The sequence below is a fragment of the Gopherus flavomarginatus genome, chromosome 14, assembly GCF_025201925.1.
Source record: "Gopherus flavomarginatus isolate rGopFla2 chromosome 14, rGopFla2.mat.asm, whole genome shotgun sequence".
NCBI lineage: Eukaryota > Metazoa > Chordata > Testudines > Testudinidae > Gopherus > Gopherus flavomarginatus.
This window is the reverse complement of record NC_066630.1, coordinates 37,514,163-37,531,858: the sequence shown is the minus strand read 5'-3', so window position 1 is coordinate 37,531,858 and position 17,696 is coordinate 37,514,163. Positions and strand designations below refer to the sequence as shown.

Sequence of the window (17,696 nt, the reverse complement as noted above, 5' to 3'; positions counted from 1 at the left end):
CCATTGCAGGATTGGGCCCTTCCCTGCTATCTTCTAATCTCAGGGAAGCCTCACACCTATCATTACACATCCAGCAGACGCGGTTCATAGAAGGCTTGTAGGTTTCCAGCTTCCACATGTTGTGCCTGGCATGTTGTCAGTAAAAATTTTGAATGCTGGATCCGCCCATCCTGAACTTGGGGGAGACAGGCCCAGAACTGGATGCTAGCTGTGCAGCTCAGGCCTGTCTCTATAATGGGCCCAAACAGGACCCCATATTTTAAGACCCAACACCTGGAGAGGTTCAGACTAAGATCCAAATCTGGATCTAAACTTTGTGCCTCAGACCGAGCTCGAGGGCTGAGCATATTGTGGGTCTTCGGAGTTGATCTCTTAGACTCAGGTCTTTTTTTTAGTTTGATTCACTTCTTTTTTCTGTTCCCCAAAAGTACTGTATGCTGAGTGTACAGTCAGTGCAATGGGTATACAGTCGATGTGTATAACTGCTGTGTGAAGTGTGAAATTGGTATGGTGGAACTACAACTGGTAGGATGGGTGTATAACTGGGGTGCTTGGTGCATACCTGGGCACTGACTGTACAATTGGTGGGTTTTCAGCACGGTTGTGTCTATTGCAAGGGAGCACATGGGACTGGCCCTTGGACAATTCTACTGCTAAAATATGTTTGCAGTAAAAAATACATGCAAATGAATAAAAAGATAATCAGCATAGAAAGAAAGATGTGACTGTGCAGAATTGTACATAGTCCATATCATATGCTATCAAAGGAAAGCAAACCCAGATTGTCCCCAACACCCCTGTCTCCCGGATGTTCCTTTACCTCCACTCCACACTCATTTAATGGGTGGAGGAAGAGTGGCTGGCGATCCGGGCAGAGATGCGCATACTGTCGATGGAAATTGTCAGCTAGTTGCAGCAGCATCTGCTCCTTGGCAGAATTCGTCTTGTAGGAGGCTGGTAACTGGGAGGTGTCAATGGAACTCCAATCAAATTCACTTCATGCAGTGGAAGGAGGCAAACAGAGACGGATAATGAACATAGTGAGATTCAGATGGGTTAATCCTGTCTGAAGAAACACTAGGGTCTCTCTTCTATTATCGCCCAGCAGTCGGTGCAAATTAAATAACTTTGGGGTCATACTGAAAAGCGCACAATTCAAAATAGGAGAGCATGAAACCCAACTAAACTGCTCCCAGTGATGGCAAGTGAGCTGCACAGCCCAGTGGGCCTGTAAGTATCTTCCTATGATCTCTATATACCTGATCCAATGGGGAACACACGAAAAATGCAATTTACAGAGCCAGTTAGAGTGCGGCTCGTGCCATGAGCATGAGGGTTTAACTCCCTTCCAAAACCCCTGATCTTTTTAGTCCTTACTCTGGTAACTCTGGAGATTCCCATTATCCATATAAATGGATTTTTTTTTTGAATCATGCTAAGCAATTGGTCTTGGTGCTGTCTTGTGGCATGGAGTTCCATAAACTAGCTGTGCATTGGTGAGAATGGATTTCATCTTAGCTGTTTCAGAAATGCAGTCTGTCATGCATTCTTGTCTATCTGTCTGTCTCTCTCACGCACACAAAGCTTCCTACTTACGGTACAACATTTGGGATATGGACTTGGATCTTTGACAGCTTCTCTTCCAGGTCTTGGAGTTCATTGCTAATCATGAAGACTTTCTTTTCTTCCTCCTCCTCTTCCCCATGCTCTCTCAGGACCTCCATCCTGCTCCCTCATGGGCTGCTGGGAGAGAAGCACTCACAGGTTATTTTAAAAGAGTAAGAAAGGACAACAGAGACACATTTTTATTCTCTGCCTACGGATTTGTTTGGAATGAGGAAAACGGAGTTGGTTGGGGGTGGGATTCCCTCTTAGGGAAAAATGTGGTATAGGGCATGATTTTAATCCCTGTTGGTCTGCTGACTACTGATTAGTGTGAGATGTGGCTGGGGGAGTGGAGAAGCAGAAGGGCTACTGCTTCTTTGATGGATTAGAAACACAGGAACTGCAGAACTGACCCATGATACACCTAGTCTGGTATCCCGTCTCCAGCAGTGGCCAGCAGTAAGCAGTTTGGAATAACCTGCCCTTAGGGGAATTTCTTCCTGACCCCCTTGAGTTAGAACTTGGTTGGTGCCATGAAGCATGAAGGTTTAGATCCCTTCCAAAACACCTAGTCATTTTAATCCTTACTATAACAACTCTGGAGGTTCCCATTATCCATACAAATGTCCACTCTTTTTGTTTTAGCCCTGCTAAACAATTGGCCTTGGTGCTGTCTTGTGACATGGGGTTCCACAAACCAGCTGTGCCTTGGTGAAAAAGTATTTCCTCTGAGCCATTTCTGATGTGCTGTCCTTCAGTTGTATAAGTCTGTGTTGAGGGCGAGGGCGGGGTGTACACTGTGGGCACTTTTAAAATCTAAATAAATAGCAGAGCAGCAGAAGTATCTCCAAGGCCTGTTTTTTGTCTTTGTTTTGTTTTTTAAGCTCACACTGATCCCAACCTGTGTTTTGGGGCTTGGAGAGATAAGAAGTGAAATGGAGACGCAAGCACTCTCTCTAGCTGGCGTTGTTTTGGTTGGCAGCGGGAATGGCATTTAGGACGAAGACTGCAGGAGGAGGAGATTTACTGAAATAAGACAGAAATGCCCACGAAGGGTGGAGAGGAAGGAGTGATTTCACGTTGGACCATTCACTGGAGCTCTCCTTGCCGGGGGCTTTGGACTGCATTCAGCCAGCCAGCCAGAGGGGAGCATCCAGCCGGAGCAAAGCAGCTCGACCCATTGTGTCCCGTTGACAACCGCATGGCTGTATGTCTCTGGTTACTTACTAAGATTTGTCAAACTCTCCCGCTGTGTGCGTGAAACTCTCCCCTTCCCCCTGTTCCCCACCCTGCCCCAGCTTTCCTCAGTGTTTGTATTGATTAGTTGCACTGGTGCAGCACCTAGGGGCCTCCGTCAGGGATTAGGACCCGACTGTGCTAGGCGCTGCACCAGGGGTTAAAGATGGGACTTAGTGGAGAGTACGAGGCTCCCCTCCTCTCCCTGGTGTGGCAAAGGGGGGCTCCCCACAGCTCCCCCTCCTCTTTCCAGCTCCTTTAATCACTGCGCTGGGCAAATGTTTAATATGGTTCCTTCTGCATTTAACGCCTGGTCTGCTGCAGCGACCACAGAGGGACGGAAGGAGCCCAACCTCCCGCTCATCAGGAGCAACCCCAGTCTGACCCCTTTCCATCTCCCAAACGCTCCCATGGTGCCCAGCCTCCAGCCCCTCCCTTCTTCACGTCCCCCCTCCAGCCCACCCTCCCTCCCCTGGTGGCACAGTCCGAAAAATGGCCTGGTTTTCTGTCCTCAAAACGCTCTTCATGTGATCTGGCTGGGAGCAGTCCCCGGTCACCTCATCGGGCCCCACGCAGACCCCCGCTCTGCTGAGGGCGATGCAGCACGAGTGCTGAGCTTTTCTGGTTTTGCTTTCCTCTGACAGACAGACGCCCTCCCAAGTATAACAGCTCCACTGGAGCCTTATGCCAGGCAGGAGTTTGTCCCAGTGTGTCAGCAACATCCTCCATTCGCTTCCCCAAAGCTCCCGGGTCCTCTCCTGGCTCTGCTGAATGCTCCCTGCCTTCGGCTGATTCCCGGCCCCTGGGCCTGGGCCCTACCTTTCCACGCCCTGGCTGGCCCCTGCCCTCCCGGGCATGCCCCTGCTCCCGTCGCTGGGACGCCCCTTCCCTGGGGTCCCCTGCGCTGCCCCATAGTGCACCCCTGGGTTTGCCCGCCTGCACCCAGCCATACACATCCTCGCTCGCACAGGCGCACGGCTGTTCTCCATCTCTCGGGTGTCACTGCGGAGCCCCAGTGCCTCTCACCACTCACCCCTCTGCAAACAGGCTCACCAGCTTCTCCTGTTGGGCTCCCTCGCCATGGCAACCACCTGCCATGGGCAGAGGCTTCTGGGAGCAGTAGTTTCTTGGGCAGGAGTCGTTCCTTGTGCAGAGAAGAAGGCTGGGACTGGCAGTTTAAGCCAGACCAGTTTCCTCGCTGCGTAACTTGTGGAGGTTTTGAAAATGGAAAGCTCTTTTAAAATCCAGGCGCACATTTTCAAAGGTCAGGCCAGTTTGCACTGACTGAGCCTGTGCTAAACCCAGCCTTTGACAATTTCGGCCCTAATGTTTGTTTTCTATCATTGATGCATTTGTTCACCTTTTGCATTTCACTTGGAATGAGAAATTAGTCCAGTCAATGTCACCCTCTGCCTCTAGTCAGTTTTACTGTCAGGATTCCTTCCTGCACTGGCAACATCCTGCAGTACTTGGATTTGGGTTTCCAGCCAAACTAATATCTGTTAGCACTGATACTTTAATATGAAGAAATCAAATTTACTGGAGGGGTTCAGAGACGAGCCATGAGAATGATTAAAGGAATAGAAAACTTGTCTTACAGTGATAGACCAAGGAGCTCAATCTGGTTTAGCAAAGTGAAGGTCAAGAGGTGACTTGTTTACAGTCTGTAAGTACCTATATGGGGAACAAATATTTAATAATGGGCTCTTCAGTCTAGCAGAGAAAGGTGTAACATGATTTGTAGCTAGACAAATTCAGGCTAGAAATAAGGAGTACATTTTTTAACAGTGAGAGTAATTAACCATTGGAGCTATTTACCAAGGTTTGACAATTTTAAAATCAGGACTGGATGTTTTTCTAAAAGCTTTGCTCTAGGGATTATCTGGAGGAAGTTCTCTGGCCTGTGTTATACAGGAGGTCAGACTAGATGGTCACATGGTCCCTTCTGGCCTTGGAATCTCTGGATCTCTGAAAAACATTTCTGTCAATATTAATTTGGCGAAAACTTGGATTCTTTTTTGCAAAATGTAAGGCCCCAATTCTAGCAAATGCTTATTCATATCCGTAACTTTACTCATAGGAGTAGTCCCGCTGAAGTCAGTGTGATATCTCACATGCTTAAAGTTAAAGGTGAGGGTGTTTGCACTGCAGGACAAGGGTCTTGGTCCTTTAACTCCAGCTGTAGAGGTTCATGCTTTTAGTTATTGGAGCTCCGTGTTCAGTTCCTAACAGTGCCCAAGATGGTGGCAGTTACACATAGGATCCATGGGTGTAAAAATCATGAGACTGGCTAAAAAAAAAATCACATTTTTAATAGTAATACACGTTGGGCTTTTTTTTTTTGCTTTCTATTTTCTGAACCTTTAAGGTTCGCTCACGTCATGTGTTCAAGCTTTTCATCACAACCATGAGGACTAGAACGATTATGAAAACTGTGTGCAGCTGGCATATATGTGCACAGTTAGTAAATATGGATTGCAATCCAACTGTGTCTGTGTGGGGTCTTCATATTCTTATTGTTGTAACTAGTAAAAGTAACTAGTTGTATTAAAAAGGATTTGGGGGCGTGGGAGGAGAGGGAGGGAAGGGAGGAATGCAGAAACTTCTCTTAATTAGTGAGCTACCAGAGCTGTGAGTTGTGTCAGTGCTTATGACGAGTGGCCTAACAGGAAAGCTGGTGTTTAGTGAGTCCTTTCCACCACTGCAGCAATTACAGGAGGCTAAATTGGCACTGATGCAATCACTAGGGAAGTGTGAGGGGGTGGGGGAGAATCAGCTGTTGAAAAATGATATAAAGAGCACAGCAAGGCCAAGGCAAAGGGAAGTGTGGACAGCTGTGAGTGAGCAAGGGTATGCATGTCTGGCAATGGTGAGTAGAGAAAAGCTCATGAAATCTCAACTTTAAACAGGGACTGCAGGGCTCTGTTTGTGATGGCTGAAGTCATGGATTTCTCTTCCTAGATTGTAACTTACAAGAAGGCAGCACTGTCTTTCTCTTGTTTCCTGAAAGCAATTGGTAGGGCTTCTGAAATGTCGTCTTGTGTAGCCGTGCTCTCCCTTCAGATAAAGGGTCCTGATTCCTCAGTCTCCTGCTCCCTGTCAAGTCCATTTACCTTCAGGCAAAGTGAGTGCAAAATGCGATCACACCAGAACTGTAGCATTTGATACCTACTTTGCTGAAGTATAAATGGCTACACGAGGTGCAAGGCAGTTGGGGAATCAGATCCAAGAAGTGCAGCTGTTTACTGCTAGTTCTTTTAGCCTCTCTAGAGGTTGGCCTACCTCAGGGCTGTAGGAGTCATGCACTTCTAGACAGTATGTCATCCACAGATCTTCTAGAGCTCTAGTAATGATTCCCCATTTCCCAGATGGGAAAGTGAGGCAAAGAAGTCAAGTGATTTGTCCAAAGTCTCCTCCTAAGTCAGTGGCAGAGAACTGACTTCCCCAGATTTTTAGCCTTGTGCAGAGACATTAACAACATGAGGGCAAAATAGGTGTAAAATGCTGCTGAGTTAGGATGGGGACTTCGTATGACTCCATTGCCCCCAGTCATTAACACGAGGGACAATGCAGGTAGACTGGAGCCCTATCCACTAGCCTGCACTGCTGCCTAGCACACTCACCAATGAGATGGCTCCTTCTCTGTCAAACTGTTACAATAGACAGCTGGGAGTGTAAGATCTGGGAAGTGGAAGGCGGCCTTGACTCATTGTCCTTTATCTGTTTGTTTGTTTGATGTAAATGTACATTCCCTTCAAAGCCACATTCTTACCTTCCCTGTGTAAAAAGATCCAGGGGAAGATACTTTTCCACTTGTAATTTACCATTTTATTTATAGCTCCTCTCTAAAGTGGAAAGTGAACTTCCTGAGGAGGAACAACTCTTTCCTTCCTCTTCTGTTTGCATGGGTGCCTCTACTGTGTGATTTCATGGCCAGTGCTCAGCTGTTACTAGTGGCCTGTAGTCACTTGTCTGGGTTTATTTTTGTCTGCGTATCCTCTAAATTGGGGACCCTGATACTTCAGCCTCAGTAAAGTGGTCCTGTTGGCTAAGCTGCTTTAATGCAGGACAAAATCTGGCTCTGCACGTTCTGGCTGAGGAGGAAGGTTTTGCTGCTCAGACCCTTCAGGCCTTTGGTGATAGGCAAAATAACAACAGAGAACACATCTGGGTACAAAGGAGAGCAGGAGATCCCAAATTAGAGTTAGTAGCCCTGACAGTCAGGGTAACAGACTCCTTCAAAAACCCAGGAAAGCAATTTTTGCTTGCTGTGGAAAGCGGAGTATTCTGAGTGGGTGAACTTCAAAGTCAATATTGTCTCTGTCTTCTAGACTGGTTAAACATCTCAGCATGTCCTACTGCTACAGGAAGACTCTTACGTGTCTATGTATGTTTCCAGAGGCTACAGATGAGCATGTTAGAAATCAAAATAAGCTAGAGCAGGGATCGGCAGCCTTTCAGAAGTGGTGTGCTGAGTCTTCATTTATTCACTCTAATTTAAGGTTTTGCGTGCCAGTCACACATTCTAATGTTTTTAGAAGGTCTTTCTAGAAGTCTATAATATATAATTAAACTATTGTTGAATATAAAGTAAATAAGGTTTTTAAAATGTTTAAGAAGCTTCATTTAAAATTAAATTAAAATGCAGAGCCCCCTGGACCAGTGGCCAGGACCTGGGCAGTGTGAGTGCCATTGAAAATCAGCTCTTGCTGCCTTCGGCACACGTACCATAGGTTGCCTACCCCTGAGCTAGAGTCTGTTTGCTTTTCAGGAAGTGACTGTGACATGCCTGCTGCTGATCTCTGCCCTCTGGCTGCCTGGCAGTGAGAGCTACAATAGTGAGTCTCTTTATTTACTGGGCTGTGGGATGAGGATGAATAGTGAGGAGGAGGAGGAGAAGGGTAAAATCCTGTACCTGAGGACGTGCTCAAGCTACTTATCCAGAGTAGGATTAGCATTGGTCACTTCTCCCAAAAGCAGAAGGAATTTGGGTGGCTGGGGCATGTGTATAAGAACAGACACACCACACACAACAGCTAAGGGCACTAAAGCTTTGGGGCCAGAAGTGGGATCTTTCCACCTTCTTGTCAGCAGGAAGCTTTTTACCTGCCAAGCCAGAGATGAAGATTCTGCATCTCCTGTACCAGTTGAGGGAAGCCACCCATCACACTGAGATTTGGATGCTTATGACCTCAGCTCGAACAAGGGGAAGTGCAGACTCTTGTACGTTTCCTCTTGGTAGGCACTGAAGAGGCATTGTCTTTCAGATGTAGTGTCCCAAGGCAGTTCTGCCATTAGTGTAAAGGTTCTCTTGGGATCTAAGCAGTGACTTTAAATAAGCACAACTTGTCCTGTGTTAAACAAGGGTTCCCCTCACAGTTGAGCAGAGCACTGACTCCGACAGACAGGCTAACTGTAGCTTGCTCCACTATAGCCAGTTATTCACGATGCACTTAAACACACCCACATCCCTCCGCTGTAGCTGATCTGAAGAAGCCTCGTGGCCAAATGGAAGAGGCTGCCCTCCATCCCAAGAGAAGCCCAAGATTCTGCTTTCCGAACCTGTGTAAGCACCAGGGAGTCTGCCGGGTAGTTGAGGAGAAACCAAACTGCACCTGCAAGGCTGGCTTCACTGGGACATTCTGTCAAGGTAGGACTGGGGCTATGCTGGGCATGGTTGGGGTGCACGTGTCAATTCTAGCAGTAATGAGCACTACTCAAGCCACTTGGAAAACATGGGGGGGGGGGAGGACTTTTGCTTTTGCACTCCGGTGAGTGCCTTTATAAACTGATACGAGGAAAGGATTTGCTGAACTAGGAACAACTTCATGGGATGTCGTAGGAGTCAGCTGATCTCTTGTACAAAAAAGGAGTGGGCCTGTGATGTGACTTGTGTGTACGCTTGCACAATGAGTGGGGTGGGTGGACTCCTTCCTTTTGAGGGGAGCAGTGGGGGTGTGGACATAGGGAAGAAGTGTAGCTCTCTAACCCTTTCCATGCTACCCTGGTCTGTGGATCACAGATGACCCAGCACTTGCAAGGGGTGCATGGAGCTGCTCTGGTTGCAGAAATGAAACATCTATCAGTCAAGCTAGGACGGCTCCTGTTGGCTATGGCCCAGTCCAAGGCTTTCTTGGTGAACAAAACTGAACAAACAGAGAGGATTTGCTAGCCCTTTGCTTGGCTGCTCTCTATTGGAAATTACTCTCTGGAGTCACTTCAGTTGTGATCAGACTTGTGGATGGTGACCGTCACAGTGGAGATCTGGCCTTAAGAAATGTGAAGCCCTGCACTTGGGGAAAGGAAACCACTGGCCCTCCTCCCCTCCCTTCTTGTAACTAAGCCACTCCAGCCTGAGGCACTGCATTAGAGTTAATTTTCCTTTCATCTTAAACCTGTCCTCATGTTTCATGCAAGGGACACTGCTGCTGTGGGATGGGGAGACTGTGATGCCTCAGACTCTCTGTAATTCCAGGGGCCTTGCAATAGGAAGCATTAGAACCACTGTCTAGTAGCATCCCACAGCTTCCCTTGGTCACTAATGGACTCTGGCATAGCAAAGTCACATGTCCCTTGAGGAAAGTGACCAAAAAGTTGCTTTAGACTAAGGTCCTGAAGTAGAAGCACTTCAGCCTCATCGGGCTTGCCAGGGTGATCGTGCTGTAGTGTAATGACTGCACTGACATCCATCACAGGGATTAAATGTAGCACCTCTGGGTCTAAAAGTGTGAGCCCTCTGCTGTCCTGAGTTAAAAGGCCACATCCCGCAGTTTGGAGTCAGAGCAGTAGGCTTGGAAACATCTTGGTGTCTAACCACTAGAGAGAGACAAGCTCCCACTGGATTCATGTGGGTTCTCAATCTCTTCCACCTAGCATTCTTTGCAGGCCTCTGAAAAATCATTCTTGGCCAGCAGTGAAGTGAAGGACACTCTCATTATACCAGTGCTGGGTCACACCATAGCTGACATAGGGCTCCTTCAGGCCTCTTCCTTATGGCTATTGCAGATCGCTTTTTCCCCAGATGTGGTGCTCAAGCTGCAGTGTGAGGAAGATCACATGAAGATGATGGTGAGAAAGGAAGTGTTTGAAGTGTTAAAAATCCCCTTGGCGCGGGTCCATTTGAAGAATGGTGCTTGCAAGGTCTCTGAAAAGACAGAAGATGGAGCAATCTTCTTTGCAGCCATTCTCACGGGCGAGAACCATACCCTGTGTGGGTCAGTGATTCAGGTAAGGGCTCCGTGGGGTGTATCTGATTAGGAGGGGGAAGCCATTCTGAGACAAGACACAGTGGTGAAGGGGTTCTGGGTGTTCCTGCTTTTCCTGTTTTGTAGCATTAGTGTTTAACTGCTAGTTCTAAATGGAAGTCTTCTCTCGAGAGCTGGTACGGTGGCTAGTGTACACCATCTAACATAGTCAATGATTCTTTCTGGACCTCCACTGAGTTGTTGGTTGGGGTTTGAGGGGGCAGTGCTTGGCTACTTCAGCAGAGTATGGAAGTCTTGAGTTTCTATTTCCCAACGGAGAGTAACTCTTTCCAGCAGCTATTGTATGTATTAAGATGGAATAAATGGGCTAAAGGTGTTAACATAAACCAGTCACAATCCAACAGTCATAGTATTAATCAAGGTCTGGGAATTGGTAGGCAGAGTCCTCCACCTGCTTAGCATCATGGCAAACATGCTAGACAATTCATGTCACAGGTTATTAAAGAGACTTTTATTGGACTGAATTCTGTTGGCGAGAGTGACAAGCTTTCAAGTTCTAGAGTTTCTTCGGACCTGCATAGGTCAAAAGCTTCTCTCACCAACAGAATTTCTTCTAACAGAAGGTATTGCCGCACCAGCGTAGTGTCTCTAATGTCGTGGGACCAGCATGGCTACAACAGCACTGCAAATGCCAAAGATTAGAACTTTTTATTGATTGATTGAAATATACCAAAGGAAAAGACTCAAAACAAGTTAGAGCATTAAAATGGAGATTGCTTTGCACAAAGTTCCCTTTCGGAGACAGAATATGGGTTAAAGCCTCTTATTGAGTCGACCAGTCCTTGGTGGGGAAGGAAGAGTTAATGCTATTCAGTTCTGAATCGGGAATGATAGCAGGAAAGGGACTTTAGATCAGACCCCACCCCTTCATTATTTTGTCCATCAGTTAGGCCTAATTTCCAACACACCAATTTTGGTTAATTTCTAATCCTCTACTCTTTACTAGCCATTCATCTGAATGGTCTTTGAATGGTGTCGGCAGATGCTTTCTGTTTAAATTAAATCCGACTTTGTCTCCTTCTCACATCTTCTCTTAAACAGTTTCATGTAATAAATCCATTGACTATTCATCAGCCTTTCCCCACTAGTCATCCGTTAGGTTAAGGATTAAAATAGGCCTGCTAGGCCCTGATTATTGTGATTGCTGCCAACTTTCCGTGTCCTAGCAAGACTGTGTCCTGTTCTGGAGGCTCGACTGCAGAACAAGAGCCTTCCTCAATCTCAAGATCTAGGAGGCTCTTTCTGGAGTCCAAGGTCCTGGGTTCTGTACCCTGACACACATGGGGTGTGGATTAGCTGAAGGTCTGTGGGCAACATCTAGATTTGTTTTGGTGCAACATGCCAAGCCATATCTAGTACCGTAAAGACGTACCGCTAACAATCTCTGTATTAAGACAGCACTGTATGTAGCAGATCTCCCTTCATGGGGAACAGATGACTTGTTCTGGGCCATTTCATGACTCAGATCTCAAGAGGCACAAAAAAATAAAGGCTGAACTGGAGACCTGCCTCTTCAGATGAGCACCCAAAAATTCCAGGTGAAATCAATGGGTGCTTGGGTGCTTCCAGCTGGACCCCAGAACGAGAGGCCTGTTTGTGCGCACAAGCTGATGGCTGTGGGCAGAAGCCTCAAGGAACAGGCAGGGCCTTCTGGCTGCTGTGCTGCCTACGCCACCTGACCTACAGCTAGCTCTGACTGGGTCCCTGACCACATTGCTGCAGGCAGGATGGGGTGAGCCAGGCTGAGTGTGGAGACATGTTCCTGGCATGAAGACAGGACTTAAATACACTTTCTGGCCCATGTCAGCAAAACAGGACACACGTGTCTTACGCCAATGTGATGGAGTCCAACATGGAGGTCACAGGCATGATCTCCAGAAGCAGTCTTGTGCAAGTGCATTTCTCCTGCATCTACTCCTATGAGCGGGTGGTCCAGCTGCCCTTCTCCCTTACTGCCATTGACGCGTGAGTTGCTGCTCTTCCTCTCTCCTCTGGATAGGCATTTCCCTCCTAGACTAAATACTCGTTGGCTGCTACCCTCCAGCCCTCAGAGGGTTGAGTTTTGCTGGTGAAGCTGGCTGATTAAGGCCTGATCCCCAGTGGTGCTGAACCCCCCCACAATTCCAGCTGAAGCAGAGAGGAGCAGTGGGTGTGTGGCATCTCTGAAAATAGGTCTCTCATGTTTACAAGCCATTAAAAGATGTAAAGCAGCTGTAAAAATAGCTCCTGTTGATGGGATGATTTGCAGGCCACCAGGCAGTGCTGGTGAGCTTTGAGAGCTATGTCACATCACAATCCTTTGCCCTCACTTTGCACAGAAGTGGCCCTAAATGCCTGGCTTGGACTGGCTGGGAGCAGCCTTCCTGCCCCATGCTGCGCTGGACAACTTACCTTAAGGGTCCAGTGCTTTCAGTAGCACATGTTGCAGGGAAATGAGACGTTCCCAGAGGTGTGTGCCATCCGATTCCTGCCTTTCTATCTGCCTGACCACTGCAAATAAACTGGGGGTGGGGGGAGAGAGGACGGTTATCCTATCAGACTCCCCGCTGCTTGGTGTGTCGGAGAGAGCCTCCTGGGAGGTGTCTTGGGTGCATTCTTCTCGGACATCACAGTTCGATACCCCAGTGGGGCAGCCTGGATGGGAGCTGCTCTCCCCAGGGGTCCCTTGTGCGGAAGAGCCACTGAGGCAGCTCTTTCTGTTCTCACAGGTCAGGTAGAGAACTGTGCATGACTTGCTAAAGGTTGGTGATGGGGCCCTGGCTGTAAGGAGGACAACAGATGGGCTTCCCCGTGGGCAGGAGCTGGTGGCCCATGGGGATCTGTCTGCAAGCACCAGTAATTGGATGCTTGGTGGCCTCCTCCATCCTGCCTTTTTCTGAATCTGGGCCTGGTATCTCTGATCTCCTAGGCTTGTGAAGTTCGTGGTCAAAGAGGGGGAGTTCAACGTGACCATGGCCTTGTACGAGACCTCGGCTTACCTGCAGCGCTACTGGCAGCAGCCCCCGGCCCTCCCGCTGTCGGAGTTCCTCTACATCCTGCTGCAGCTGGAAGGCCAGAGCCAGGTGCGGTACTTCCTGCTGAGCGTTGAGGACTGTTGGGCCACCCCATCAGCAGACCCCAGCCATGATGTGCAGCACCAGCTCATTGTGAAGGGGTAAGAGCAGCAGGTTTTGAGCTCTCCCCAGGTTCCTCGCCGGGGGAAAAGCCATGTGCTTTACTGACCCTGATGCTAGGTAACTCTGGGAGGGGAGGAGTCCAGGTCAGGTTGCCATGACCACTCCATGGGAGTGACAAGCTGTCAAGTCTTGACATGTCTCCTGTGGTCATAGCCAGCCAGTGAAGACTTCATAATTGCCTGGCAGAGAAAATGAACCTGGCCACTAACCATGTGGAGCTTAGTGCAAAACCTCCCCTCTTCCTCCCACACTTCATCTTTAAATCAGCCGGCTTCTCTCCTAAGCATGGCCCATCTTTCATATCTGTGGAAGAAAGTGCTCGCTCCCTCAATCTCTTTCCCCCATCCCAGCACCGATGGGTGATAGGTCCACTGATTGGCAGTATTGAGGCATGGGTCAGTTGGCCACGACTCTAGTGCGCTCTGGCGTTCATGCAATAACTGCAATCTGTCTTGGTTTAAAGCTGCGTTGTGCAAGGTGTCCCAAGTAACTTGTTGTTTGTATCATGGTAGTAATCGAGCCCCCTCTTCCCCCATGGACCAGGACTCTGTTGTGGCAGGTGCGGTACAAACACCACTGCAAAGTCTGGCAGAGATGGTCGCTTTCTTGGTAACTCTGCACAGTCCCTTCCAGCCCTACGTTTCTATGAGGGAGTCAATGACTGGGGTGCCTGTTACTGTCCCATGCAGCTTGTGAGCCAGTACATGCTCTTGCAACACTGCAGTTAAAACTGTGGGGCACAGGCCTGCAGGGGACATGAACAGAAGTTGGGTACAGGGAAAAGTGGCCCAATTAAAGCAATTTGAGCTGTGGGCACACAAACCACTAATAGAACTGCAGAGACCCACAATGCCATGATGCATAACCCCCAGGCACCGATGCAGCATCCTGATACACCAGCCTTTCATCTGAGGCAGCGTGGCCAGAGCACTGGACTGGGACTTGAGACCTGGATTCAATTCCCAGCTCTGCCAATGACCTGCTGGGTGATCTTGGCAAGTCACTATCCTGCTCTGTGCCTCAGTTTCCCCACTGTAAAATAGTATCCTTTTCCCTGACCTGCTTTGTAAAGTGCTTTGAGATCTACTGATCTACATAGGGGTTTTCACCTCCTTGGCTGTTGGGAGGAAGAGAATCTTTCCTTGCTGCTCTAAGGTGGGACTGGGCATAGACCGTTCCTTTCCTCCCCAAACTATGGGCAGGAAGTGACTTGGCAATGAAACTCCCAGGTAGAACAAGGAGCACCCTGCCCCAGAGAGCTGCACACACACAGAGGCAACTGCTGCTCTGAAAGAAACATCACTTTAGTTGCTTCCTGCTCATCATAGATGCTCTGTATAGGGGAAGCGGTTTCCCTGCAGAGTTCAGATAAGGAATTAACCCAGACGTCACAGCTGGTCAGAATTCGGCATTGTGTAAAACCTGAAACTGTTCTTGATTACAAATTTTAAAAAGAGATTCTTCCGGGGGGAGACGTGCAAGTCTTACTGCTTCTCTTTTCCCCTGATCCTTCCAGGGAGTGGGGAAGGGGAGGAAAATGGGCAGGGGTGGGAGGGAAGAGAAACAAGGACTAACGTTTTTTTTAATTTGAAAACAAATCTGCATTTTTGTCCAAAGCCATCTTCCATCAATGCTGCATCCTTCCTCCCTTGACCTTTATATGAGACTGCATCTGGCAGCTACATTGACCCTTACTGTGTAAAGCCAGACATCTCAAGGGCAAAGCCTTCTCCACTGATAGACCATACGCTGCACTGGGACTGCTGGCGTCTCAGGGTGTAAAACTCCCCAGGCTGACTTGGCTCTGGGAATCCCCTCCCCTCCCCCACTGCAGGTGTCCCCGTGATGAGACTGTGATGTACATCAATGCCATCGGAAACAGCACCATGGCAAAGTTCAGCTTCCAGATGTTCCAGTTCATCAACTACTCGGAGGTGTTCCTGCACTGCAGAGTCCGCCTGTGCCTCCCCGATGGCCCCGAACCCTGCGCAAAGGTGAGGTTCCCTCTGCCCCCCTGCACTGCGAGCAGGACTTGTTGGAGACCCTTCTCCTCTGAGCTGCCTTCGCTGCAGCCGAGGGCTCTGCTCTGACCCTATGCTGGATTCAGCTAACCACTGGCTAGAGGCCTCTCCCTGTGGAATTGTCACTTAACAATAAGGATCCATTGGACCCGCTCTCTTTAAGACTTGCCTCCCTTGTGGGGCCTGTAAATGAGATGGTCACTTCTGCAGCATGACCATGTGAGGCCCCATTAAGGGCCCTTATCACTGTCGGTCTGCTTATCTGCATTATACTACAATGCCTAGCAGCTCTAGTCACAGGCCAGGACCCCACCATGCTAGGCAGGGTACAAACACAGACCAAAGAGACTGGCCCTGCTCCCAAAGAGCTGATAGTCTGCTCTGGGCTTCAGATTTGCCCCAGTTCTTTCCGCAGCTCTCTGGCTCTCCTTGCTTCCAAAAAAGAACAGAGCACGACGGTGCTTCCTCTTAAGGGGCAGCTGCCCAGTGATGGAGGGCCTCTTCTCCTTTCCCTCAGAGCTCCAGGATTACATCAGGGCAGGCTTTTACTTTACCCTCCTCTTTAATGATAGCTGGGTCCATCCAGTTCATTGGTCTGCCTGGCTGCTGGATAAATGAACTGAAAACCTCTCCTGTAGCTTGTAGAAGATTCCTGGGCCCATGCAAGTGGAGGCTTTCTGCTGCCAGTAAGTTGGGATTGATATTCAGAGGAAGGGCTCTTCCTACACAGCACAGGAGAAGAAAAAGCAACAGTCCCATCCGGCCCCAGGCCCTAGATTTCTTCCCTCTGTTCCGCTCACAGCAATGTCCCAGGAAGTCGAGGAGCAAGAGGGCACTTCAGGATGACTACAAGAAGATTGTCTCTTATGGACCCATCCATCTCCTTGCCTCTCCCCTTTCTGGAGCATGGAATGCTGAGTCGGGGACAAAACTGCAGGACCTTTGGGGTACGTATGTCCTGTCCTGGATAACTGTACAAAGCCAGTTGAACAGGAACAGTCCAGTCACACTTGCCCCGTTACATATAGCAATTAAAGGAGGCTGCTAAGATCTCTCCCCTGCAATGTGGCAATTTGTGGTCTTCGACTCCCATATCAATGCTCCTATGTTGTGTTCTGCAGGACTAGAAGTCTCAGTAGGGTATGTCCAGACTACCCACCGTATCGGCAGGTAGCGATCAATTTGTCAGGGATTGATATATTGTGTCTTGTCGAGACGCAATATGGCAATCCCCGAATGCACTCCCTGTCAGCTCCAGAACTCCATCAGAGCAAGCGGCGGTAGTGGAGTCGACAGGGGAGCTGTGACTGTCAATCCTGCACCGTGAGGACGGGAGATAAGTCTGAATAAGGTACGTCGACTTCAGCTATGGTATTCCCGTAGCTGAAGTTGCTTATCTTATATCAACACCTGCTCCCACCAGTGTTGATCAGGCTGTAGGATGTGTATAGAGAGCCTAGTCTGCCCCATCAAATCTGCCTCCTCCTAGGCGAGACGTCTGCCATGGCACAGAGTCACTTGGAAGACCAGAGGATGACTTGGAGGAGGGGAGCTGATGGCAGGAAGCCTGTAGAATCCAGAGGGAGTGATTAAGGGCCATGTTTTTCAAGAGCTTGGTGCTCCGCATGCCGAGTGTTTTTGAAAATTGGTGGGTGTTGGGCTCTCCAGAGAATCTGACCCTAAATGTCATGAGTGAGGGACTGATTAAGATCAGGGCTTCAGATTTTCATTGTTAACTGACCAATGCCGATACAACATCCAGATCCAAAAAACAAAATCAGTGTTTATCCAATAAAATGCTGGAAGTGGTGATGTGTACCTGAAGAGCTTGTTTACATGGAGCAGTAATGCAGACTACAGGGATGTGACTTCTAAAGCACACTGTATTGTGCATGGATTGGTCTGTGTAGACCCTGCTGAGTGTTCTGTAACATTAACTTAGGACAGCTTCAAATGTGCTCTGGCAAACATTACAAAGAGATGACTAGGAGTGTAATAAGTATTGTGTGTATAAACAAAATGCCTTGAAAACTCCCAATTTTGGGAGCCATCTACCTAAAACTCAAATGGCTAAAAATAAGCCCTAGTTCAGAGACAGCCTTGAAGTACACAGGTCTTATGGGTCGAATGTCTTACTGGTGCAGAGAGCAGCAGCCATGATAGCTCTTGCATGTCACAAAGTGACGCCACCTTCCCAGGCCTCCTGTGGTGGCAGGCTCCCTAGTAAGGAACACAAGGAAGAACCAGTAATGTAACTGCTTTCTTTTTTAGGCCCACAGCTGTGGATTCCTGGTGCCCTGGTAACGCTGATCATAACTGGCCTCTTTGTTCTGGTTGCTATAGCTAAAGCCATGAAGAAATGAGGGATGCCAAGAGAGCACAATTTCTAAATA

General features: G+C 48.5%; 2 protein-coding genes across 4 annotated transcripts in view; one reads left to right on the top strand and one right to left on the bottom strand.

Moving 5' to 3' along the window:
• The window catches only part of DRC7 (dynein regulatory complex subunit 7), a 25,809-nt gene extending 21,879 nt beyond the window's left edge, over window positions 1–3,930 (bottom strand). The window contains exons 1-3 of one of the 2 annotated variants that reach the window (XM_050922206.1): window positions 3,895–3,930; window positions 1,597–1,740; window positions 821–995 (exon numbers count right to left, since the gene is read on the bottom strand). In XM_050922206.1, the coding sequence (XP_050778163.1) occupies window positions 821–995; window positions 1,597–1,724 (303 nt within the window). In that variant the 5' untranslated portion in view covers window positions 1,725–1,740; window positions 3,895–3,930. Of the gene's footprint in view, window positions 1–820; window positions 996–1,596; window positions 1,744–3,894 lie in introns of both variants that reach the window. The other variant, XM_050922204.1, reaches the window with a different exon arrangement.
• LOC127033947 (uromodulin-like) lies at window positions 2,733–17,696 on the top strand. Of its 2 annotated transcripts, XM_050922208.1 has the most exons (9): window positions 2,733–2,812; window positions 7,613–7,679; window positions 8,324–8,491; window positions 9,863–10,068; window positions 11,914–12,071; window positions 13,015–13,260; window positions 15,117–15,276; window positions 16,106–16,250; window positions 17,575–17,696. In XM_050922208.1, the coding sequence occupies exons 1-9, from the start codon at window positions 2,807–2,809 to the stop codon at window positions 17,664–17,666; spliced, it is 1,248 nt and encodes a 415-aa protein (XP_050778165.1). In that variant the 5' UTR covers window positions 2,733–2,806; the 3' UTR covers window positions 17,667–17,696. The 2 variants fall into 2 exon arrangements, with proteins under 2 accessions (XP_050778165.1, XP_050778164.1); XM_050922207.1 differs by lacking the exon at window positions 17,575–17,696 and having other exon boundaries at window positions 16,106–16,418.